This window comes from Poecilia formosa, unplaced genomic scaffold (genome assembly GCF_000485575.1).
Source record: "Poecilia formosa unplaced genomic scaffold, Poecilia_formosa-5.1.2 Scaffold300, whole genome shotgun sequence".
Classification (NCBI taxonomy): domain Eukaryota; kingdom Metazoa; phylum Chordata; class Actinopteri; order Cyprinodontiformes; family Poeciliidae; genus Poecilia; species Poecilia formosa.
The window spans coordinates 697,900-723,165 of record NW_006800239.1 but is presented as its reverse complement, the minus strand read 5'-3'; the positions used below and the strand labels follow the sequence as shown (position 1 = coordinate 723,165).

General features: G+C 37.6%; 2 protein-coding genes and 1 long non-coding RNA gene across 4 annotated transcripts in view; 1 reads left to right on the top strand and 2 right to left on the bottom strand.

Moving 5' to 3' along the window:
• Positions 1 to 30: 30 nt before the first annotated feature.
• arhgap15 (Rho GTPase activating protein 15) lies at positions 31 to 14,574 on the top strand. Of its 2 annotated transcripts, none has more exons than XM_007572431.2 (13): positions 31 to 221; positions 7,443 to 7,617; positions 7,690 to 7,761; positions 8,146 to 8,286; positions 8,433 to 8,522; positions 8,607 to 8,705; positions 8,811 to 8,946; positions 10,143 to 10,277; positions 10,588 to 10,686; positions 10,852 to 10,929; positions 11,061 to 11,195; positions 11,391 to 11,496; positions 12,462 to 14,574. In XM_007572431.2, exons 1-13 carry the CDS (start codon positions 208 to 210, stop codon positions 12,643 to 12,645), a joined length of 1,464 nt encoding a protein of 487 aa, XP_007572493.1. In that variant the 5' UTR covers positions 31 to 207; the 3' UTR covers positions 12,646 to 14,574. The 2 variants fall into 2 exon arrangements, with proteins under 2 accessions (XP_007572493.1, XP_007572494.1); XM_007572432.2 differs by lacking the exon at positions 31 to 221 and adding an exon at positions 7,098 to 7,194.
• On the bottom strand, positions 4,173 to 5,092 carry LOC103152095 (uncharacterized). The gene is made up of 3 exons (XR_001658684.1): positions 5,003 to 5,092; positions 4,774 to 4,845; positions 4,173 to 4,320 (listed from the first exon to the last, which is right to left on the bottom strand). It is a non-coding gene; the product is annotated as an uncharacterized LOC103152095 (long non-coding RNA).
• Positions 14,454 to 25,266, bottom strand: part of kif5c (kinesin family member 5C) — a 25,351-nt gene continuing 14,538 nt past the window's right edge. Inside the window, exons 2-26 of the mRNA XM_007572428.2 lie at positions 24,082 to 24,169; positions 23,846 to 23,919; positions 23,671 to 23,775; positions 23,540 to 23,588; positions 23,407 to 23,462; positions 22,740 to 22,827; positions 22,430 to 22,554; positions 22,237 to 22,341; positions 21,553 to 21,701; positions 21,249 to 21,397; positions 20,084 to 20,253; positions 19,939 to 20,007; positions 19,661 to 19,867; positions 19,341 to 19,487; positions 19,069 to 19,257; positions 18,234 to 18,351; positions 18,080 to 18,156; positions 16,980 to 17,089; positions 16,772 to 16,873; positions 16,324 to 16,384; positions 16,157 to 16,228; positions 15,709 to 15,813; positions 15,025 to 15,241; positions 14,763 to 14,938; positions 14,454 to 14,600 (exon numbers count right to left, since the gene is read on the bottom strand). Of these exons, the coding sequence (XP_007572490.1) occupies positions 14,781 to 14,938; positions 15,025 to 15,241; positions 15,709 to 15,813; positions 16,157 to 16,228; positions 16,324 to 16,384; positions 16,772 to 16,873; positions 16,980 to 17,089; positions 18,080 to 18,156; positions 18,234 to 18,351; positions 19,069 to 19,257; positions 19,341 to 19,487; positions 19,661 to 19,867; positions 19,939 to 20,007; positions 20,084 to 20,253; positions 21,249 to 21,397; positions 21,553 to 21,701; positions 22,237 to 22,341; positions 22,430 to 22,554; positions 22,740 to 22,827; positions 23,407 to 23,462; positions 23,540 to 23,588; positions 23,671 to 23,775; positions 23,846 to 23,919; positions 24,082 to 24,169 (2,790 nt within the window). The 3' untranslated portion in view covers positions 14,454 to 14,600; positions 14,763 to 14,780. The remainder of the gene's footprint in view (positions 14,601 to 14,762; positions 14,939 to 15,024; positions 15,242 to 15,708; positions 15,814 to 16,156; positions 16,229 to 16,323; positions 16,385 to 16,771; positions 16,874 to 16,979; positions 17,090 to 18,079; positions 18,157 to 18,233; positions 18,352 to 19,068; positions 19,258 to 19,340; positions 19,488 to 19,660; positions 19,868 to 19,938; positions 20,008 to 20,083; positions 20,254 to 21,248; positions 21,398 to 21,552; positions 21,702 to 22,236; positions 22,342 to 22,429; positions 22,555 to 22,739; positions 22,828 to 23,406; positions 23,463 to 23,539; positions 23,589 to 23,670; positions 23,776 to 23,845; positions 23,920 to 24,081; positions 24,170 to 25,266) is intronic.

The following is a 25,266-nucleotide window of genomic DNA, read 5'->3' as shown; positions in this document are numbered from 1 at the left end:
TCAGTCAGATCTAATAGATGCAGGGAAGCGGTTCGGGTCTAGTCTCAGGAGAATGAGGTTAAATGTTTTTGCGTTTGCAGGAAATGGGGAGGTTGCAGCAGTTTGAGAGACGGCTGGTTTGAAGAAGCCACGTGATGAATCATACTTCCTCTAAGAGTTAGGCCTCAACTATTTGTGTCTCTTCATTTACATTTTGCACATACGGGGATGGCGAGTACGAGGTAAGACTGCTCAACTCAACTCTTCAGCTTCTAGACTCTTATATCTTCAAAAGACCTTTTTTAAATATCTACTGTCACCTCTGGATGCATAAAATAAAATTTAAATTTAGTGTAACTGAAATGCTGACAGGTTTGACATTTCCTCATACACAGACATCTGCAGTGTTCTTACACTTAAAGATCTGATGTCAGCTTCTGAATTACATTTTTCTGTTGGGGAAGAAACACGATAGGATCATTTAATTTTGTAGTTTTTACTTGAATTTGTTTTATAAAGACCTCATGCATGACTAAAGTATCAGCTTCCGTTGTTTGGACGGTTTCAGTCAGTTTCCGGTTAATGAAGCCTCTTCTCTCTTTCACTTAGTTCAGGGGCCATTATGAGGAACGGATCATTGTTGTGTTCCTGGCGTCTATAAATTATTTATCAGATTCAAGATAAACAAATTTAATTTTATGAAGGAGGAAAAGGCACTGTTAATAACATTTACTTCAAAGCTAAATACATTTTGATCAAATAAATAAATCCAATATTCTACTTTAACATGCAATAAAAAAATCAGCATCAGAAAGATTAATATACAGCATGTGGGAGTCTGGGATGCTCAATATAAATCACTTATTACTTCCTTATAGCTTCTGTCGGCAGCATAACCTATGGAGCTTTTTCTAATGTTCTTCAGGACAAGGCATCTTTATCTGATCATAATGGACCGAGTCGAAAAAGTACAAACAAGCTCTCAGAAAAGTAGATGTAGGAGAGAGATGAGTAATAGTGATAAACTGACAACATGCTTATAAAAACATGCAACCAGTAACTGAGGACATCTGGGGGCAGAGATGGAAACAAAGCCCTCAAACTAACATCACTGCTATAAAAGGTGAAATTCTTGTAAGTTTGAAATCAGATGTTTACAGACACGTCACAAAATGACAAATAAAAAAAAATCACTGTGAAAATCAGGATAAACATTTCCTGTCTTCAGTTAGGTTAACAAAATGGTTTCTATTTCCTTAATGGCAGAATAATGAGAGATTTCTTTAAGCTTTCTTCCTATTCAAAAGTTTACACAGTGCCCTAGTTTTTTGTGGCTTTGCCTTTTAACTGCATGATTTGGGACAGACATGTTGAGTACGTTTCAACAAGCTTCTCATGCTAATTTCTCTGGCACTTGGTGTAACATAGTCAGGTTTGTTGGTTTTCTTGCTCAAAAATGCCATTTCAGTTCTCCCCACGGATTCTCTGTGGGGTTGAGATCGAGCTAATGGCCACTCCAACATGACTCTGCTGTCTTTAAGGCATTGTGTAACTAATTTGGTGATAGTACTATGGTGATTGTTCACTCACTTGCAACCACAATCGAATTTCCTGGCTGATTGTTAAAGAGTTTTACTTCAATATTTCCACACAATGCTATTTCCCCATAATGTGATCTATATTGTGTGAAGTGCACCAGTCCCTCCTGCAGCAACCCTCATGCTACCTCATACTTCACAGTCAGGATTGTGCTCCTGCTCACATCCATCCTTCAATCTAAATATGATCATTATGGTCAAGTGCTTCAGTTTTGTTTCCCTCAAACCACAGAACATGGTGCGAAATCTTTATTTTTGCCCTGTTTTGGGCCTTAATGGGCCTTAATGTTGCTTTTAGACGAAGGCCGTCTTCCTCGCCGTTTATATTCTACTTATTTTGTGGCAACTTCAACAATAGTAATATTAATGCACGTAATCTGATTTTGGAGATACGACAAAATTCGTCTAAAATACCTCTGTCTCTCATTGTTTGGAGATTTGCCACATAGCAAAACTTTTGGTTATTATACCTGACCTAAAACAGGAAACATTTAATCTGATTCAATGTCAGGCAGTGAAAGGAAAGTTTGTTATGTAATGTTATGTAAATGTCTGGTTTCACGTGTTTGTCTGAAGTGGTGCACTGTTTGTAGCAGAGCAGCACCAGAATATACAAAAAGAATCTAAAAGACCCACAAATAGAGAAAATAAAGAAATGACCAGATATAATAATAGAACGACTGAAAGAGTAATCAAAAATTATACTTTAAAAAGTTCTAGAGCTATAGATACATCAACTTAAGATTTTTACTACAGCGAAAGAAAAAGTGATTAGTCGTCTGAAAAAAGTACCTTTGTCTGGTTTGTAAAACTAACTTGAATCAAAATAAGAAACATTTCCTTAAAAACAAGACAAAAATGTTTTTATTGTTGTTCCTATTATTTTCACTGATGTGTTTTGCTTTAAACTTCATATAATTCTGATAAATCTCTTTTTACTGAGAACTTGAGTTTAAGTTGTACAAGTAGAAACATCACTTCTCCCAACACATTTAACCTCATTATTTCCTGTCATTTAGCCTCTACTGTTCAGTAACCTACACAGTTTAATGTTTACTTTGACACATTTTTTGCAACACTGAAGTGAGAGAACCGCAAGAAACCACAAGATTTACTAAAATGATTTAAAATGTCGTGTGAAGTAAAAATATGAGGCGAGTATCTCGACGTTGTCACTTCATGTTTTCCTCATTTGAATGCTGTTAAAAGACCCATTGTCATCTCATTAAAATGTAGACTGTTTGGGTCTGCATCTTTTTTTGGTGTCATCTCCAAACTAATAATGTCTGCTGTAATTTTTAATTTCTGTCTTTCTTGTGTCTAATATCCATTTAATCTGGGTGACATCGACATCCTTGTCTTTTGTACTTTCTGTGTTGCTCTGCATTACACCTGCGGAAAATATAAACTATTAATATAACTATTAATAATATAACAGCTAATATGCTAAAATTGTATGTGGCCGAAACTCAAAGGTCAGGTTGAGTCACACACAAAATATATATATTTTGTGTGTATGTGTGTGTGTGTGTGTGTGTGTGTGTGTGTGTGTGTGTGTGTGTGTATATATATATATATATATATTATTTTTTATTTTTTTTACTGATTGTTAACATTTTTCTTTTTTTTTCTTTTTTTTACTTGTTAACATTTTTCTTTTTTTTTCTTTTTTTAACAAACACCTTAAAGAAATTATGAAAGCCAATAAACAATTTGGACAGATTATTAATCTTTATTTTAATGAAAAATATAATCAGTACTCATAAAATAAATCTTTTATGTTACTTTATGTGGAAAACATTTTTCAGAATAATTAAAGATGAGCATATGAACAGTGTATATGCCATTTAATCAGAATGTTTTGTGAAATGTGTAATGGACTTACACCTGTTAACCAGCAGGAGGAAATGCATTTGCTATATCAATAATGTCCACTAAACCAGAAAATATGCAAGTGGCTCCCATGCAGATAGTTCTGATTCTAGTATGTAAAAAAAAAAAAAAAAGATTTATAAAATGTACTCTCCCTGTTTGCAACACAAACTTTAGCCTTTTGTAACAAGCAGTCTTTAAAAGCTTGAAGTTCAAGTGAGCAAGTGAAAGTCAATGGTTTTGGTAACACTGAAACCAGACACATATTTGGAAATGCAACACAGGAGACGCCGCTTGCATGAAGTGGAAGTATGCGCTGCCCAACTGCTAAATAAAGGCAGGTTTCTGATAGGTGACATACGGGCTGATTCATGCTTTCACTACGGCCTCTACGGCCACACGTCCTGGTTAAAATGAAATATTTTAACCAGGGCGTTGATGTACTACTCTATAAAATGCATACCCAAAAATGTGTATATTTTTAGAGGTTCAAGTATATTTGAGAGTACTCCTAAAGAAAGGCCACCAATGATACTTCTACCACAGAGCAAGAATTATAGCTCTAAACAGGGGCGCCACCAGGAATCTTGGGCCTCATGGCAAAAAATAAAAGTGAGCCACCCCTTCGCAGATGCTATTATAATTTCTTGAGACTATCTGACCCATCAAAAGCATCACAATTTTAAAGGCTTGCAATTGCCTTGCTTTCTTTGGTCCTTTACTGATAGTAGCACAATATTCACTGCTAGTGAATTTTACATGCAACAGTCCACATACTGCATGCAAATAGGTTGCTTAAAGATTTATTTGTTTTAGTAGTTATATTACCTTATTAAAATGTCTCTCCCCAACAGAAACAGTCACAGGCAATCTGCAAAACATACATGAAGCAATCATGCAATCCACACTTCTCAAAAAATGCAATGTTGTTGCATTTTGTTCGAGCTGCAGTATATAATTTTTCCATATTTGTTAAAGCTGTCACCATGTCAGGACAGTTTGCTATAAAACAGATAATCTGTGAAAAGATCAATCTCCTCCAGCTGCTCCCTGAGCTGCCTGCTGTCTAAAGAAATGCACCGTTCTGACCAAAACAACCAATCAGAACCAGGAGGACAGTCTTAGCACTAGTGTCACTCACCCTCATTCACTCACTGCTAAGTGTGTTAATGGAAGATTTTATAAAGATCGTTTGAATTTCTGTGAGTAATACATAACTTGTTTTCGTTGTGTAACTGTAAAAAGAGTAGAGAGACAGGAAAAATCCACAAAGATTCCCTGGAATGATGCTAACTTGCTTGTTGTTGAATACAGTGTTGCTCACCTTTTTCACTGGGACAGGGGGGAGAGGTTATGATGGTATCGGGGCTAGAGCTGCTGCTGACTGACTCATCTGCTGTTAAGTGTGATAAAAGGTACAGGGACAAGTTAAATATATGAACATGTTAAATTCTTCCCTTCATTCTTTACATGCTAGTGAAATGGAGGTAAACAGTAGTATGTAGCTAAGCTAACTATGCTAAATGGTTGACAATCTCGCACAGTCTATTCACCTTTCTTAAAGAAAAACTGGGCTATAAATTGCCACTCTTGTCTTTTCTCTCTATATCACTTTCTTTTTGTAAACCTGACTATTATTTTTCTTGGCAGCATAGAAACTTACATTTTTGTCTCCTACTGACTGCTGCTGAACGCCGTCATCAAGTGCGCTACGCAGGAACGAACCATTTCATGTAGATCCAGGGGGGTTCAGTGCAAATATGGATGTGTGCTTTTTGGTCTGGGAATGGAAACATTTAATTTTTACTCATAAAACAATTTAAAAAACATTATTTGACTAATTTTGTAATTGACTGGGCCCCCATTTTTTTTATATTTCTATAAGAAAAAAAGAATAAAATTTGTGGGAGGGCTCCCTGTCGGTCAGGGGCCGTTTGAATTGCTGTCTGGGGTCATTTCTCATGAGTGATTAGCCTTTTTCATGGCCAAAGAAAGTGTTTCAGGTCAAGCTTTCAACATTAAGACTAGTTCAGATTTCAGTTTATTACCAGAATCTAAGCCGCTTCCTCCTATAAACACACAGAATAAGACATACATATATCTTATTCTCTCTAAATCAGTGAAAAATCTTTAACAACTCCATTTATAAAAGTATTTAGATGGCGCACAGTTACACTTTACTTTCTTGGCCATTAAATCTTAAAGTATAAAGTATGTAGAAATTTTGCGGGAAATGTGAAGTACTTTGGATTTTACACTTTCAATGTTCTCAGTTGGCAGCAGTTTTTTTTTTTTTTGACTAAAGGACTAGTGTTGTGCAAGTGAAGTGAAGCAATCAAAGCTGAAAACAGGAACGTAAAACAGTCTCCCCCTCAAGCTTTAACTCAGACAGACCTAAAGGAACTTTAAGGTCAAAAACATTAAATACCGACCAAACTTCATGATTAGTCTGAATTATAGTCTTTAAACATTTGGGTATTTCCTTGTTGTATCAGTTCTGAGACAGCAAGGTTCTCCAGTGTTCTTATCAGTGTGACCATGTTGTTCTTCATGGTGAAAGAGAAGTAAAAGACAGAATACATTGCTAAGCTCATGTGGCCTGTCCATGCGACACTATAAGATGAAGCTTATAACCGCACTAATGTGGGAGAAACCTGAACACAGAGCAACATGATGCCAAATTATAGTCACTAAGAATTAGGACATTAAAAGTAAAGAGTTTAGTTTTTAAGGAAGGAGAAAAAAAAATCTTTGTGTAAGTTTTGTCTGTACACGATGTTATGACCCAAATTATCAACAAGTCATACGAAAACAGAGGCAGATAGCTAATGTTAGCCTAGCACCTTGGCAAACATTCACACAGAATGTTTTGTAGCTGTATGTGCCTTTTAAAAAAATAAAGTTACACATCTTTGAAGTACAGTATTATTATAACAATATAACATTTCTAAAACCTGGTAAGAGTGAGTGGGTTTTGCCATTATCTGTTTCCAACAACTGTTAACCATACAAGTCACAGTGTGTAGTGGGAATGACGATGCATGTTCAGTGAGATACAAACATCCAGAAAAGCTCATTAGTAGTTTACAACTTTCAATTTGTACATATGCACAACCACCATGATGGGTACTGAACTTGTTGCTTTGTGCTCCTAAATGTTCCCAAATATAGATAGTCTTATTTGGGAACATCAGTTAAATGTCTGATGTTCACAAGGAGCATTTCCAGAAACAGTGGTATGTTTCCAACAAGCTCCGTGAAAACACAGGGTAAATTGTGAAACAAAAACCTGGGATAGATTTGTAATTCAGGTCATTTTAATTGCACATCCAGAATTAGATTGACGGTGCCGAACAACACAGGAGCGAACAACTAAATAACAGAAGGCAAAGAAACAGAGCCTACCTAAGGTAATGAGAGGAGAGAGATCCTTACAGAGGACAAAACTGGAAGGGTTTCTACAACAGAGCGAGTTGGTTCATTACAGTCAGGTGTGCAGGGCAGGCAGGAAACAAAAAGCAACAAATACATTCACTAACGCGCAACTGGATGATTTTCAAAATAAAACAGGAACTTGTAGCAATGTCCAAACTTTGAAACATCATGGTTGCAGCCTAAAACAACATTCAGCTTCGATGCACCACAAACTTCCAGAAAACTGCAAAAGAGCCAAAACTTTGAGATTTTTAAATCATGACTAAAAACCCACCTGCCTTTGATCCAAAATTAATGCAACATTGACCATGTAATGTGTATTGGTGTTTTATTCAAATTGCTGACTGTATAATTTCTTTGTGACTCTTTGATTTTGTGATTTTATCATGGAAAGCACTTTGAACTGCCTTGTTGCTGAAATGTGCTATACAAATACACTTGCTTGATTAAACCTGATTTTAGGATATATGCAAAGTGGAAGATATTGTCACTGTGAGCTGAAGTAGAGACATTTTTAGCAGATGTTTTACTTGACCTCCTGTCTTCTTTTCTCCTCAGAATCACAAACCTTCAGAATGTTGCTAAACAAGTGCCGCTTATTCAGACTCCTCAGCAGAGCGCTGCAGCACAGGGAGCCGTTCAGATGAGGATAAAAAGCTCCCAGAGCCCCGGAGACCGTCTGAGCCAGTCCAAGTCCATGGTCCTGCAGGACTCTGACCTTCCTCAGAAACCTGTGTGTAGACCAAACAGACCCAAACTTATGCACCATCTTTCTTTGGTTTTAAATCATGTTTTTCTTCTTCAGCTGTCTCGACATCGCAGGAATCAATCCCAGCACGGTGTGGTTCTTTCAGTAGCAACAGCATTTGAACCACTGGTATGTATAAAACTTCACTCCTTTAATCTGCTGCTTTGTCAAAAGGTTTAAAATGAATTTAGATAAGATACCCTTTCATAACATTTAGCACTTTTCTGTTATATTTCCAAGACAACTTTTATTTTACCTAATACTAAAAAATGTATGGCATTAAATCTTGTGCAATACGATGCACAGATATTCTCACATTTTGTTAGAAACAGATCTCTGTATTTTATTGGGATTATATCTTGACAAATCTTGGTCATACAATCACAGTAAATGTGTCGTTCTTATACAGACCCATTGTGTCGGGTTTCGACTCAGTTTGTGTGGACATCTGTTGTTAGTGTTGCCTTCATGGCCCTGCACACATGAGGTTAATAAGGTTCTGATTGTTCCCAGGTGGACCTGAAAGGTGAACACCTGAACGTCGCTAAGATCTCAGACAACGGTAAGAAGCAGAGGAAGAACTGGACTTCGATGTGGACTGTGCTGACCACAGATGAACTACTGCTGTATAAAGACAAACAGGAAACTGGTGTGGTAAGGAACTGTCTAAACTCAACCAAGACACCAGAGTCAACCTCAGAAACTTGACCTGCTTAGTTCTTTAGTGGCAGTCTGTTTCTCTATTGGCAGCAGGAAGTGCATTAATTGCTCATGTTGTGTCCAATGATCCCCGTGTTTAGAAACCAGGAGGTAAAACTGATGTGGTTCAGCTTTGTGGCGCCGTCATTGAGTGGGCAGCGGAGAAGTCAAGCAAGAAAAATGTCTTCCAGGTAACCACCTCTGAGCCATCGCCTCATCTAACGGGCAGCTTGTGGATCTTTAAAACTGAATTGTAACTTTTCTGTTTGTTCCAGATCACAACTAACACAGGAAGTGAATACCTCATCCAGGCTGACAGTTTCCCCACTGCCAGCAAATGGCATGAAGCCATCAGAAAAACTGTCGACTCATCAGTAAGAAACCACATCAAACACCTACAGTCTGGTGAATTAGTTTTCCTTTAGGTGTATAAAAATTGGAGTGATGTCTCACTGTGATTTTTTTTTCTTTTTATTTAGACGAGAGACGGCAGAGGCTTTGCTCTGCGGAGGGCCAACAGCTCAGAGTTACTGTCCAGGCACAGCTCCTTACCTGGACATGGATCCGTCTCACCCAGCATGAAGCAAAGAAACCCAGTTCACAGACGCTCCATCAGTAAGTTTAAAACTCATTTATATTCTTAAAATTAGGATTAAATTATAATCAGATTCAGTCAGGATTTACAAACACGTTGTAATTATAAGATACAACAGTGTTTATGAACAGAGACACAAACTGGAAAAAGCAACAGGGAGACAGTGTGGTAAAATTATTAAATAGTTACTGCAAATTTTTATGAATGCAAATAACTTGTTATACCTTTTTATTATTGAGGTAGGTAATAATAAGTTGCATTTACTTAAGTGACTCTACTTTTTACCTCTACATGAGTGATATTATCTTACAGTAAAACTACTCTGCAACTTGTGCCTACTCTACCCACAGTGGACCCTTCTTGAAGTGACAGAAATAGCATTCTCTGTAACCATACATACATCCGCCCATGCAGTTCATGATAATGTGATACTTCTTCTTCTTCACAAGTGTTTAGTTCCTGTCTGCTAACTGTGCCTACTTCAAAAGAAGTAGTCTGCAATGTTCAAACAGACATTACTTGGTGTCGGTATGGTTTTCAAAAGCTTAATTTTGAGAGAAAGTGAGATTTTTTCCCCCATGTGGCTAAATGTATTTTTGTTTACTTTTGACTTTATTAATTTAAAAAAACAAAGTTATATTACATGACATTACAATCAATTTATTGATGGTTTTATATTCACTTTTTTGAATTACTGTTTTTTTCTCAAGAGTAATGCATACCTTACCTAATTCTGCTTGTTTAGGAGCGCTAACATCATTTTTAATATTTATTTTTTATGTCTATTGTAGTTTTCAGCTAACTTTTTATCATGTGATAAGTGCAATATAAGTAATTATTTGCAGTCTTTCTTAAGTGAAATGTTTTTATCTGGAGAATTGCGCCCAAATTTTATCATATTTCATTGTTACAATGAAAATGAAGATTCTATTCTATTCTATTCTATTCTATTCATTAAAACAGTTATTTGTTCTGATCCATTTAAGACTATATGTTACTGTAGTTAGTAAAACTACAGTGGCATATCTTTAGTAGTGATGCATTACAACGTGCACCAAATGACAAAGAAATTTAAACTCAAGCTCAGTTTTCCAGTTGAACTTTAACCTTTCCATGTCCTGAAACTCATTTCTTGAGTGAGTTTCCTCTGAGTTGATTCATTTCAGCTGCATAAACAGAATATGATCTTATTATTGAATATTTAATTGTTTTCCAGACGTGTTTGGAGGCTCGAAGCTGAAACACAGCGCCTCAGACAGTGCAGACAAGAATGGAGTGAAGAACAGACTGAAGAAGTTCATCATCAGACGTCCGTCCATGAAGACATTGCAGGAGAAAGGCCTCATCAAAGGTTGTTGCATATAAAAAAAAAAAGATTTCTATTAAAAAAAATATCAATCCACGTTTTAATGCTTGTAATGAGCAATTAAAACATCCACATAATAAACTTAGAGTGTATCTTGTGGCTCTGCACAGATAAGCATGTAGTATGAATGGATGGATGGATAAGATTTGTATGTTTTATTGTTTTTAAAATGCAGTTAAACAGAAGCTGTGAAAAGCTGTGCTAAACCAATAAACTGTTTTATTGTTGCCTGTCAGATGAAGTCTAAACAGAATGTAGAAATTTTAACCTGAACATTTTCTCCTTTAAATCTCAGACCGAGTATTTGGTTGCCACCTGCTGACACTCTGCGATCGTGAAGGAACCACAATTCCTAAATTTGTAAGGATTTGTTTAGAAGCTGTTGAGAAACGAGGTAAGTTCAGCGGAAGATGTTTTCTTTTCTGCCTAACTCTGCCCTTTACACAGAGTTGATTCATCAGTCAGACCTTAGTAATCTAAATCAGCTGACGTAGAATGACAGAGTGTCTTAATCTGCTGACACATCATTTAATTGTACATGAATGTTTAATGTTTTCAGGTTTAGACGCAGACGGGATCTACAGGGTCAGTGGAAATCTGGCCACAATCCAGAAACTTCGCTTCATTGTTGACCAAGGTGTGCTTGACGGAAATGCATGTCATGTTATCAAAATTGAAAATCTCCTTTTCTCTAACAATGTTGTGGCTTAAACTAAAGATTAAACCTCAGATTGAGAAACCAAAGCCTTTTTGTCTGTTCTGTCCCAGAGGAAGAGCTGGACCTGGACCACAACCAGTGGGAGGACGTCCACGTCATCACAGGAGCTCTGAAGATGTTTTTCCGTGAGCTGCCGGAGCCGCTGTTCCCCTTCAGGTTCTTCCAGCAGTTTGTGGACGCAGTCAGTGAGTAAACCCTGAAAAATAATCAGATTTTTTCTCTCTTTGGGTTATTATGTCTGTCTGGACGATTTTAGCTAAACAATGGGGAAAAATTCTTGCAGTTGAAATTAAAAATATTAAGACATGAATAAATAAAATGCTTTGATGATGAAGACGTTCAAATGGATGTAAACTGACACTGATGTTGTTTCTCAACAGAGATTAAAGAAACCAAACAGAAAACTCAGGCTGTGAAGAAACTGATCCATCAGCTGCCGAAGCCCAACCATGACACCATGAAGCTGCTCTTCAGCCACCTGCAAAAGTAAATATGCTGGAAAAAAATATTATTCTACTCACCAGACACATAATGAACAACTAAAATGTCCATTTGTTTGCAATTACAAAACTAGAAACAACTTTCATTATCCCACAGTGGGGAAATTCAGTGCATACATCAGTCTATGTATATTTTATATTTTCATTTTGAGAATTGAGAAGGTAAAGTAAATGCACATTTTGAATACTATTTATTGAATGTGAGTGTATTAGCAGTAGGCATAGCCAAAGAGCTTTTTTGGCCTAAGATGAGGAGTCAGCTCCTCCAGACTATCAGCAGCAGGAATTAGCAAACACCTGGTGGAATTACTCGTCTACTGAGCTCATCATGTGAACTACTTATCAGTCTAACGGCTCTTAGAATGGTTGTAAACGGCGTAATGGAGAATGCTGTTGTGATAACATGCTGAAGGCAAAGTGTCAGAAAGAGCAGGAGCTTCTTAAAGGAACAGAAGCCCAATTTCAAAGCGAGTTATGTTTGATATATAAGGCATTTTTAGAACAACTGGAGGTTAGTTACTTGATTGTGCTATCAAATGGTACTGTGTGACTGGAACACTGCCCCCTTAAGACAGAAAGAAATATTGGGTGTACTTATAGATACATGTACATACTATTTTTTAACTTATTTGCACAATTATAGTTGATGTTTGTATGCTGTGTGTGAAGCTGAATATTATTTCTCTGAACATATGAAACTAAACTGTTACATTTAGAAGTTTGTGTGTGAAAAATAAGAGTTTTATTAACTTTAGTGTGCGCCATGTTTCAGTAGGAAATCATATCTTTAAACATAAACTCAAACCTATATTTGGTTCCAGATATAACACGATTATTAATAAAAATAAAACATCACCAGATCTATATCTGACCAAAACCTAACACCTGAACCACAACAGAACTCTTGACCCGATGCTCCCTCTGACTTCATGTTTCTTCTGCGTTTTTCAGAGTTCTGGCTTTTTCAAGGAAGAATCTGATGTCCACTCAGGGAATCGGTATTGTGTTTGGACCAACACTGATGTGGCCTGAGCTGGATGCAGGAAACATGGCGGTCAACATGGTTTACCAGAACCAGATCGTGGAGTTCATCCTAATCGAGAGCCGAGAGATCTTTGACCTGGGCAGGATGTGAGACGGGCAGGAAGTCAGATGAGACTGATGGACTCAGATTCACTCATCACCAGAATATCATTCAGCTGATGCAGTGTTTGGGGCCCTGGGGTGTATAAAGGATTAAATGTATCACATCATTAGATCAAAATTCATCTAATAGTTTGTTTTAAAAACACAAACTTTTGAAGTTGATCAAATAAATCTGTAAATATTCAACTATTTTGACATTACAAGATAAATGTGACTGCTGCTTATTTTCATTTGAACTGAATTTAGGTAAAAAAAAAACACATTTATTTTAAAAACAATGTTTGAATTTATTAAACAGATAGTTGTATATAATATGTTACTGTCCCTTCAGCCCTGCTGTATGATGAAAAATAATAAATATCACAACTTGTGTTTTTTTTTGGACTCAACACATCTATCAAATTTAAAAAATGTGATTTGAAGAGAAACGTGTGTCTCTAAAGGGTTTTTATGCGAAAAAGAATATTTAGAGGCAACATATCTGATATCAGTAACACTTTATTTTTGTCATTGAGGAGGCCAGAAAATTGTGCTTTAAACACCGGAGAAAAAAATAATGATTTGACATCTATAATAGAAATATCAGCTATTAGTTTAAAATAAATTAAGTAAAATAAATATAGCAAGTAAAATACAAATGTAGAAAATAATTGAAAATACAGTACAATATGTAGGTGAAAATAAATATTGCAAACATTAAATGATTAAACATTACAGGGAAATAAATAGTAATCTAAATCCAGTAAAAAAAATACTTTAAAATAATGCCATGATGCAGAAATGTTCAATAATTACACAAAAATAATTACAGTAGAATAGACATAGTTCAATTATGGTAGTGAAATAAATACAGTAAAATAAATACAATCATTGAAAATCAGTGACTGTGACTACAAATACCAGAAATAGCAAATACAGCACAACACTTCCATAACATCTGAATCCCACAGACATAAACACACCACAGGTCTAACGGACACTATCCAGCTCATGATGCGTTTTGGTGAACTTCGTTTACTGTAATCTCTCTGAAGGAAACGTAATGTTTGTAGAAACTGTCAGGAGCAGCTGAGGAATTCTCCAGCAATAACAATGAAATTAAAAATTAATATAAAAAAGTATCAAAATGTCCAGTAATAAAATATAAAATGTTGAAAAAGGCCAACACTTGGACTAGTAAGTTTAAACATTCACGAAAAGAACAACTGAAACTCAAGACAGGGCAGCAAAAATGATTGAAAAACAATTATTATAGCACTGCAAACTCATAAAGCAATGATGTGCAAATAGATGAAATTATTTGAGGTAATTTTTTTCCGAAAAGGTTTATATAGTGTAAATACAATTAAAATCAGATGACTAGACAGTGTTTATTTTAATTATATTGCAATTTAAAAGCATTATTATTATTTAATTATTTTATTTTATTATTATTATTACTACTACTATTATTATTATTAGCTGTTGGAAGGAAAAGACTGCTTCAAAAATCCCAAAAATGTCATTTCTAATATTGTTTTTCAGTCAAGAGAAATACAAAAAAATCAGACCTGAGGTGAAAATACTCTGTTTTCTCAATTTTGTCAGGAAAGTGTCTAACAGTTCAAACTTGATTAAATATAGCACATTGATGCATCAAAGTGCATTATTTGGGTTACACTTAAGAAAAAAAGCAGCAGAAGCTTCGGGCTACTGTCTTCTAAAGTTCAGGTTTTAATACTGCAGAAAGACAAATTGAATTCAATGAATGGATCAGAGTCACAGGAAGTAAAACAAACAGCTTTGTTTTTCTGACAGAAGAAAACAAATCAAGATATTATTGGCTGTTAAAGAGGAAAGTTGAGGAAATGAGTGTTTCCTGTAAAGGCAGAATGGTGACGACAGGAGAGTTGAGTAAAGATCTTCAGAAACAAACAAAAAAACTGATCCAGAGTCAGCTGTTACCTGTAAAGACAGAAAGTCATACATTTTTAAATAAAAGGGGAAAAAATAATATTAAATGGAGTAATTACAGTCCAACTAATTCCTCATTTTTCTTCATATTCATTTATTGGACCTGACTGAAAGCCAAGCCATCAGTCCTGATTGGGTCAAACTGTTACTGACCTGGAGTCCCTGGTGGTTTCACTGTGGGAACTGAAGCTGTTGTTGCTGTTGAGCTGCTTGATGTCGGGAGGAGTGATGGCGAGGACTGGAGGCCACGCCCCCTCCTCTGACGGTGGGTTTAATGGATGGGGAGGAGGACGAGTGGTGGTACTGGTGCCCGGCTCTGATTGGCTTGGCTGCATGGAGGCAGGAACCATGTGACTCAGTTGAGATCACACTCTTCAGATTACAGATTCAGTTTTCTGCAGGCTGCGGTTCTCACCAATCTGAGCAGAGTGCCCCCTCCTGGAGACGTTCTTGGACCGGACGGCCTCTTTGATCCGGTCCACCTCCTGCTGGTACCGTTTGCGGTCCCTCAGAGCCGACTCCTTGGCGTTCTTCAGGGCCGTTTCCAGCACTCTGACTCGCTCTGCGGTGGCCCGCAGCCGCCGGTCCAGCTTGGGCAGCTCGCAGCGCAGGTCTGCGTTATCCCGCACCAGCTGGGAAGACGCAGATTTAAATTTAATCTGCTACAGCTTGTCATGAAACTGATGAAACAGGCGCGACTCTTCATCACAGATCTAAAGCTTTAATTCAATTCACTATATTTATGAAGGAACTTTACAAGAAAAAATGAATTCTTACACTAAAACATATTTGAATCCAAAAACAATCCTGCAGATCGGTTTTGTACATTGATGTATGGCTCGTTAAGAAAGTGTATTTATTTTATTTATGCATTTAACACATTATTAAGGAAACTTTGCATTAGCTTTATTGAAACTTTTAAAAATTAATCTTCTTAGATATTAGTAGTGTTTATTTTTAATGCAGTGTTTCAGTCTACCGGCGCTACCGTAGAATAGGATTTTTAATTTGAAGCTATCCACTGATAATTATTGAAATCGTTCAATACAGACAAATAAACAAACATAGAACAGATGACCGCTGTGCGGTGATACCTCACCTGTTTGTGGACTTTGCTGAGCTGCTCCAGGTTGTTCTCTAAGAAGATGATCCTCTGCCTCTGAGCCAAACTGCCGCCGGCCTCGTCGTTGTCGTTCTCTGAGCTCTGTTCAACAGACGATGACTTAAATCCAACAAACACTAATATTCTGAGTCGTATCCGACTGGAATTACTACTGGATGGTCTTGATCTTTCTAAAGTGTCCTGAAACTACTTTTGTTATCAAAGATGGATACTTAAGTAAGAAATGTTTAATTGTTAGAGGTCAGTTCAAAAGAAGTGTCTGAAAATAAATCACCTGCAGGTTCATGAAATAATGTGGAAAAACAAGTGTGGGATCAGATTTATGTTTTAAACAGCATGAATATGAAAGCGTTTACAGATTCACATGATTTCTGTTAAACAGTCAGAACCTGAGCTTGGTCAGAACCTGCTGTGTTTTTCTTACGTTCTTGACTCGAGACGTGATGTCTTGTATGAACTGGATCCGAAGGTTGGTCAGAGTCTGCAGCTCTTTGGTCTGTGAAACAACAACAGTCATTTTCAGATCTCTGATCCTCAACATGTGTCAACTAAAAATGCAAATAAATTAATGTGGACTAATAAAATTCATACCACAGTTTCCTCCAAGCCTTTCAGATCCTCCTTGGCTTGTTCTCTCTTCTCATTCAGAAACCTGAAATGAAATCAGAAGACTGCAGAGTGAACACTGAATGGCTTCACGAAACAGAGAGAAAAGATTTATGTCCAATTTTATAGAGAATTTAAGAAAAGAGAAACTGTCTGTTGTTTTTAATCCCACTTAGTTCTCATAAGGTGGAACTAAATATTTAGCTGAAAACAGTTTACATATAAACACATCAGTAAAATAGAACGGTGACCCAAAAACCAACATACAGCATGACAATTTCAATAAAACATCTTACATTACAAACAAAATTTAAGTTAGATTTCTCCCTCCATGTACCTGAATACAAGCAGATGGAATAAACAAACGGTAACTCTCAACTCATAGGATACCAAACAAACTCCTGTTACAGGAAGCAAAGAGGGACAAACTTACTGCAGTTTCTGGAGTCTTTGCTCCTTGTTTTGGTCCTCGGCTCTGAGTTTGTCAAAGTCAGACTGAAGTTTTCTGTTCTCCAGCTGCAGAGCCTGATTCACACTGAGAGATAAACACAGAACCTCTTGTTATAGAAAATGAAACTTTATCACTCAGGAGTTATAATTTGGTTGAACTGATAAGTAATAATGGTGAAAACAGTCGGTACTCTTTGAGCAGGTCGTTGTCTCTCTGCTTCTGCTCGATCTCATCGCGGAGTCGGCTCAGCTGCTTCTGATGAACCTCCCTGTGGTTCTCCATCTGTTCCTCCAACGTTCTCTGCAGAGCACAAAGCAGCAGCAGGTTTCCTGGTTAAACGTGTCACAAAGGGGTGGATAATAATCAATCTAATCCAATGATTAATTTTTTGGATTTTGAAAACTTTATTTTTGGAAAATCTGGATGTTTGTCTTCTGTTTCCATATTTCAGAGTGAACTTAGGACCCACCATGTTGTTTGACAACAGTGTTTTACAACTTCTGTTAATTTGGATTTTGAATTTAGGCAAATTATGCAGTGGAATATTAGGACCAGACTTTTTTTAATTACTAGAATAAAATGATAATATTAGGAGAATGAAATAATAATTTTATGAGAACTCTAACACAGAAAATTATAAAAAATCAAAATGAGGAACGATGAGCATCTTGTGACGTTATATCTTGGTAAAAGATTTACAGATAACACTTAATGCCTAATAGAAACACTGAATATTTTAACACATCAACTTCAGATTATCATAAACAGCAAGATGTTACAGCCATGCAAACTGATCACATCAGAATCAAAACGTTTTCATCATAAAACTACTTTATTCATCATAATTTTAATAAGTTGTTTCTAGTAAATTTGCATCTTTATTCTAATATAATGATTAATTTCTCATAGATGGATAAAACTTGTCATAGCCTGGCCTTAATAATCCGTTTAACAACTCACAGAAGGGATGATTAAAATAAAAGCAACTTTTTGAAAATTTGTCATTTGTAATTTATTTTTTACAAAAGAAAGTGAGAAAAAACTCTCACTCTTATAATCAGAAATTGGCCCTGGTGTCTCTATTAAATGTTCAAGGAAATCAGCTGGAAATTTGTGTCAATGATGAATACAACTAAGAAACTCAATCACTGACTAATTAAAGAGAAAATATTGATAACTGAGATCAAACTGAGTTTTTGAAGAGAGGCGACAGACTGAATGAAGCCGTTTCATTTATCTGTTCGATCATCTCTTGTTCTGAGGAACCTTCAACGATCTCAGACTCTTTACCTTCATCTCCACAGCATCCTTTAATCTGCTCATGTGTTCTTTCTCTTTGTCCATCACCGTCAGCTCATGCATCTGACCTGAAAACACACACAACAGTTTTTCTCTTGTCCAGTCACAGAGCAGGACCTCCTGTAGCCATGGTGATGACCCTGACCCTGAGCGTGTAGCTTAGCAACCTCCTCCATCAGAGCATCCTGACTCTCCTCCAGCTGCCTCTTCTTCTGCTCCATCCTCTGCAGGTCGGCAGACAGGGATTCCAACTTGGCCTGAAGCTGCAAAAACAACAACAATGTAAACAACAGCAACCTGAAAAACAACAAACATCAACCCTGGCAGGGTGGTCTGCCAGGGCAGCAACACTTTGCTGTTTTCTGGTCACACACACTTGTGAAATGATTCATAAGCAGACAACTCTCCATCATGCATTACTCATTCACACAGTTGGAGTTCCTGCTGTAGCTCTGCTGATTCCACATCAAATTTTCACTTCCTCAAAAGTTAAAGTTTGTTCTGAGAAATAATTTATTTAAAAAGTCCACACTTTTTTTTTTTATTAACATGCCAGGAAAAGCAGCTTTGTCCTGATGGGGAATAATTAAAGATGCACTAAGAAATCGATTGTTGACTGGAATTGGATGATTCAAATTGAACTATTTAAAGTAACAGAGATGTTGCAAGTAAAGTCAGAGGAACCACAGAGAAATAAGATGCTACTTAAAAGGAAACAGCGAGTTCTGTGGTTCCCTCAGGCTGCAAGAGAGAGAGAGAGAGAGCATCACCTTCTGCAGATAATACTGCAGGCTGCTCTGTGTTAGTCTTAACTTAGTTTTTATGTATTTTAACAACAAATAGTGACGCTCTCCCATAGTTACATCCTGTTGTCTCTTACAGCTAAAGACATTCATTATAAGTTTACAAAATAAGGTGAAATAGCAATAATGATGTCAAAAGTTAGAACAATTAACACAATACAACCAGGTGTGTGTTACCTGAGAGACGAGCAGCTGGCAGGCGCTCAGCTCCTTCTCGTTGACCTCCATCTTGCCGGTGTTCTCCGTCAGGCTGACCTCCAGCTGCTTGCTGCGGTTCACCAGAGACTTGACCTCGGACTTCATCTTGCTGATGTAGAGACGAGCCGTGGTGAACTCCTCCTCCATCACGCCGCTCATCTCAGCCATCTGAGAAAGCATTAAAACATGCAGGAAGCAGTCAGTCAGCTGTTAGCTGGATGTCTGTCTGCAGAGCAGCAGGAGGGTCTCACAGCTTTGAGCTCTGTGGTTCCGAGGACGCTGCCGATCTCACTGAGGTCTCTGATCAGCAGGTTGAGGATCTCTGCAGATCTCTTCTTGTGGTGAGTGCTGAGCTCCTGCATGGTGGACAACTCCCTCTGAACGGCCTCCAGACCCGCCTGCAACCACAGAACATCATGGAACAACAGCTAACATCTCACAGCAACCTACTGGGCTGCTTAAAGCTTTGAAGTGCAAATATTACATGAGAAGTTTTAGGAATTTCAGCCTGAATGACTTGGAGCTCATTGACAACAACCAGCCAACACAAGGCTTCGGTTTGTGGACTCACCGTTTTGTGAGCCAGCTCCTCGTTCAGCTGCTCGTTGCAGCGCGTCTTGCTCTCCACCTCCTGGCTCTTGTGGTCATAGTTGACGGCCAGCTCCTCCAGCGCCTGCAGCACCTCCTTCACCTCCTCTTTGGCTGAATCGCTGTCCCTCTGCAGCCGGCTCAGCTCCTCCTGCAGACGCTCGTAGTCCTGGCTCCTGGACAGCAGCAGCTGTGGGAGCAGAGCGTCAGCAGGGGTGCGGAGGAGAACGATAGCAGAACAGGGGCATCATGGGAACTCACCTCATCCTGCTCTATCAGCTGCTGCTTGAGCTTCTCAGACGTCTGACTGTGCAGGTTGATCTCATCGTCCTGAAACACGAGTCAGCAGTTTTATGGTTTCCGTCTTCATCATCATCATCCTGCTGCAGGTGCAGGTGAGACTCACCTTGTCGTCCAGCTGCTGGTAGAGGTTGGTGATGAGCGTCTCGTACTGCCCCTTCTCCTCCTCGGACAGAGGCACGGTGGGCGGGGCTAAGCTCTCGATCACCGCTGGCGCCTCGGTGCTGATCTTCTTGCTTCTGTTGCTCAGCTGCTCCTCCACAGGTACAGACTCACCTGGAGAGAATCAGAAAGAGTCAGAAATCCACCATCAGCTTGAAGTTTACTGAGGGAGAGACAGGGCACCAAAAATAATGATGGTTTTAGCTTTTATCTGAACTAAAAAATAAAAGAAACATGTGGAAGAAAAATTAAAGCTAATTTAAAATGTCAACTGAGTCACTGAATATACTTTGTTATTAAGAAAAGAAATATTTTCCTTCTTAGCTCTGAAGAAGCTAAGAAGGATCATTTAATTGTGAATAAAGCTTTCCTTTTATCACAGTTAGTATAAAAACAGAGTCAACAGTTTCTAAGATTAGCATTTTCAGCTCTGACACTTTAATTGAAGTTGATAGTCTTGATCTTAAATACTAAAAAAAAATGCATAATTCTATAATGGTAATCCATTTTAATACTTTTAAATTGAAATTAATAGAGAAAGCCACCAGGTGGCGTCCTAACACAGTGCAGCAATGACTTTAACAGGCGTTTCCACTGCAGGAACATTTCCCAGATATGTTTCCACTGCGGGAAGCAGGGCTGGATGAAAACTCAGCACAGATTACCTCTCATTGGACATGTGGTAGTTTTTTTGGAATATCTTCCACAATAAGTGAAGATTCATAATACAAAGTTTCTTAACATTTTTATTTTCCCAGTTTTTTGTGCAGTTTCTAGTTTCAACTGTTTGATAGCTCATAATTTTTGTCAACTCCGTATTTTTGCTTTGTTTGAAAACATTTAATCTCAGTCACTCATGCTGATGAACGTGTTACAGATTTTACATTCAAATACACCAATAAAAACATTCAATCTTGTGGAAATAATCAAATGATTCTAAACCTCTGCTTTCAGCATCTGTGGAGGCAAAGGTAAATGATCTCTAATTCACAGAAACATTTATAACCAATATTAGCTGCCAATGTTTACGTCTTCACCATCATTGCAACATGATTTTAACTCAGAGTAATTATCAGCAGTAACTTGGTTAAACTTTAAATTTTCCTCACCTTTCCTCCAGCGCTTCAGCTCATTCTCCAGTTTCTGGATCATGATGCTCAGACTTCTGTTCTTTTCTTTCTCCTTCTCATACTTTTTCTTCCACTCCTCGGCAGTCAGCTCAAGGTTGACAGAAACTGTGTTCTTTATGGTTTTAGCTCTGAAACATGAAACCACACAGCAGATTTAACACAGAGAAACATTTACCTGCAGGTTTAGGATTTACCTGCTGCTCAGATCTCAAACTGATCCTTCAGAGCTGCTGCTAACAGACTGTTTGTCCAGAACACTAAAGGGGAAACCTGTGGACTTTACCTCTGACCGAACATGAGGGTGGACTTGCTCTCAGCCTCGTTGTAAACAGACGGAGAGCAGCAGATGATGATGGTGGTCCGACAGTTTCCTCCCAGAGAATCCTGCAGAATCCTGGTCATCTTGCTGTCTCGGTACGGGACGTGGGTTTTCTACATTTAGACACATAATACACTGATGTGATCCATGAAGGTTTATTATCTGGTTCCTTTCTGTCATGTTGATGTCAGAAACATCTAGAATCTATTTTTTGTTTTTTTGTTGCTGTGACTTCAATTATGATCAAGAACTGGAGGATAAATCTGTTTTAAAGTCTGTAACACTGACTCTTATAGTATGAAGCAGGTTCAACATAACCAAGCTTCTTTTTTTTGAGGGTTCTGTCTGAACTAACCCTGACATTGAAAGTCATGCTTAAGTGGTAACAAACTAAGTGAACTGTACCTTTATTGTGAGGATCAATCACAATGAAGAGACAGGAAGGCAACCAAATCATTAAGGTATTAATGTTTACAGTTTTCTTTCCCCATTTCAAATGTTACTGTACTAACCTCTGTGTCGCCTACTTTTGGTTTTTGCTAACTCTTTTCCTCATACAGCAGCATGTAAATCAGTCTGCCTGTTTCTCTCTCTGTTTACCTGGCCTGTATAATGTTCTGACCTACATAATGTGATATTTTTTCTCACCGTTCCTTCACTCAGTGCGGCAATGACGTTCCCAAGAGCAGACAGAGACTTGTTGATGTTCTTCGCTTCATCCAACACAGAACCTTCAGCTCCAGTTTTACTGACCTGAACAAAAGCATCAAAATGTCAGGAAGGGAAACGTAGAAAAAACACACACAAATATTTGAATTCTGAAACACTGAAGAAGTCGGACCTTTTCGCTGCCTGCCAGGTCGACCAGATAAAGCTTCCCAGACAGTTTCATCTCCGTCTCCACGTTCTCCTGCTTGATGTTGATCAGGAAAATGCTGTGGCTGCGAGAACTGTGCTCATTCATGTCTGCAGGAGGAAGACATGTGAAGAACAGAAATGTCAGCTGGAAATACAACAGGAACAGCTCAGAGTTTAAATACTGGAGAGACAGAAACACCAGAAATGATTCTGTTCTGACTCTAAGAAAGCTTGTATTTGCAGTGATGGAGCAGTGATAACAATGCTTCAGTAATATGCAGTGAAATACTCACTAGTCACAGCGACGTGTCTGTTAGCTTTTCCTTCATCGATCACGTCCATCACCTCCTCAGGACTCGACACAAAACGCTCAGTGCAACCCTGGCAGAGAGCATGGAAAACTTTAAACACATGCAACTCTATTATCTGCAATTTAACAATATTTAACCATATATGCAGTTGTACAAATTTGCAAACTAACATACAGTCACAGGAAAAAGTTTCAGCTACTATGCAACCCCTTGCTTCTTTTTAAGTAAGTGAGAAAATGCATCATCATCATCATCATCATCATCATCATCATCAGTGTGATAACATTTGTGTAAGCAGACATTTTGGTGGTCAGCTGGTCTAGACCAGACAGTTGTGGGTTAACACAATACTGAAAGGTAAAGATACACACAATTACAATAGAATCAATCTGGAAAGGTTTGAAAGTCATTCCTAAAAATATAAGTTCATTCTTCTATTGAAAGATTATTTTTTAAAAAGTAAACATTTGAGACAGATGCAAGTTTTTGGTATGTCAGGAAATTAACCCCAATGCAATGTCCCTGAAATAATCCAAGACTCTTTAGAAACCAAATAGTGTCAGCGAGGACTCTACAGACCTCAGTTTGCAAGCTTTGAAGTGATTAGAAAAAAACTGAACAAGCATAGAGAGACATGGGACTGAGGTACCTTCACATAGGGAACCCTGTTTTTATCCTCATGAACAGCCAGGTTGGTTTTTGACACTGAAACATGAAACTTTGGTCAGAAAATGTTCACGAGTTCTTTGACCTTAAAAAATGAAACATCTGAAATGTCTCACCGTCCAGCAAGTCTCGGATTTTATCCAGATAAATCTCAAAGTAGGAGACCTGCAAACATATGAACACGTTTGGAAACACAAAGTGTGCTGGGTTTTATTATTCTAAGGTGTTTTCACGTGAGCTGGATCACCTTGATGTGGAACTCCAGGTTCTCGTCCATGGAGTAGATGTGGTCAAAGATGTCTCTGGAGATCCTGGGGATGATCCCCATCATATGGGGGTCGTGCAGGTTCCCCTAAAAAAACAAAAAATAATGTTTACAAAGACAAACAAACTGTGTGTTACTCACACAACAACACACTGACCTCCATGGTGTGAGTCTTTCCTGACGACGTCTGACCGTAAGCGAAGATGGTTCCATTGTAACCTCCCAACACGTCTGAAACACCAAATAAAGATACAAACTATTAATGTAATGCCACAAAAATCAAACAATAGAATAAAATACTATATTGTATTATCTAGTTTCCCTTTAAAACAAAAGAAATGTTGATAATATTTACCATCATAATGTCTATATATGGGTCGGGACCAGCCTCACCTTTGACGATCTGCTTAGCACAGGTGTCATACACCTGAATCTGTTCAGTGCTCGGAGGAAAAACTCTGTCGAACACATACGGCTTCCCCTGAAACGCAGGAAGCACTTTGTCAAAATAAAAGACATCAAACTTACGCTGACACACAGGAAACAGAAAAACTGTCAAAGAAATTCATGTTTTGGAGAGACTGTCTTTTTCTGTCAAAGTGCAGAGAGAAACTTTCTACAAAATATGTTCAAAGTGGACGGAATATGTCAGACCTGTCTGACTTTTCATAAACCTTGACATCATTGATTACAATAAATATATTGTATGTTTTCTCAATAAAAAGGTTAATATAAAAAAGAGAAAAATCTGTCAAACAAATCAGTTTCAGGCTGTTGCAGAGCTCTTAGATCCTCGTCTCTCTCAGGTCTTTTCAGTTTCTTATTTTCACATCATAAAACCAAATCTAACCAGATTCACATGTACAGTTTTGGATTCTATCATGAAAGCTTTTCACACATGTAACCTTTATAACATATTTTATCTCTAACTTTAATCACACATAAGACTGACTATCAGGTTTTAGAATAACAGAAAACAATTATAAGCAAACTGTAGCAAGCACAGAACATGATACATTTTGTTGATGGATTCTTTTTTATGTGCATCAAACATGTCTTCATGTGTCCATCAGTATTTGTGTGTTTGCTGCCGACAGCCTTATAAAAACCTCTGGAAGCTGCTGGCATTAAACTGATCAGAGGACAGTTTGAAGATCTATCAGCAGCCAACAGATTCACAAATGTCACCTCAAAACAGTCAAATGAAAAAAGGAGAAATAATGAAAATCTCAGGTCTTGTTTTCAAATTACTAATGTGTAATTTGCAAATCTATTTTCTTACACAATCATAAAGAGACTTAATGAGCACAAATAACCTGACATTTGCATTGAACCAAAATCGCACAACTAGTCAGGCATGAGCAATTTAGTTTGGTGTTTTGTTGCTGATATTATTTTGGAAAAGACCTTTAGGAATGTCACGCCTTTCTGTGGATTTCTTTTAGGCTTTATAAAAGCTGAACTATAAAACTGAACTGGAGAAAAATTCTTTCCTATAAACTAGACCCTTCACTAAGCCCAACATCTAAAATCCTAAAAATATTACAAGTGCATTTTAATTGGCTCCAGATATATATA

Excerpts from the sequence above, each read along its gene's own strand:
- arhgap15 (XM_007572431.2), top strand. Across the intron at positions 7,762-8,145 it reads CAACAGCATTTGAACCACTG|GTGGACCTGAAAGGTGAACA; the intron begins GTATGTATAAAA and ends GATTGTTCCCAG. Across the intron at positions 8,287-8,432 it reads ACAAACAGGAAACTGGTGTG|AAACCAGGAGGTAAAACTGA; the intron begins GTAAGGAACTGT and ends CCCCGTGTTTAG.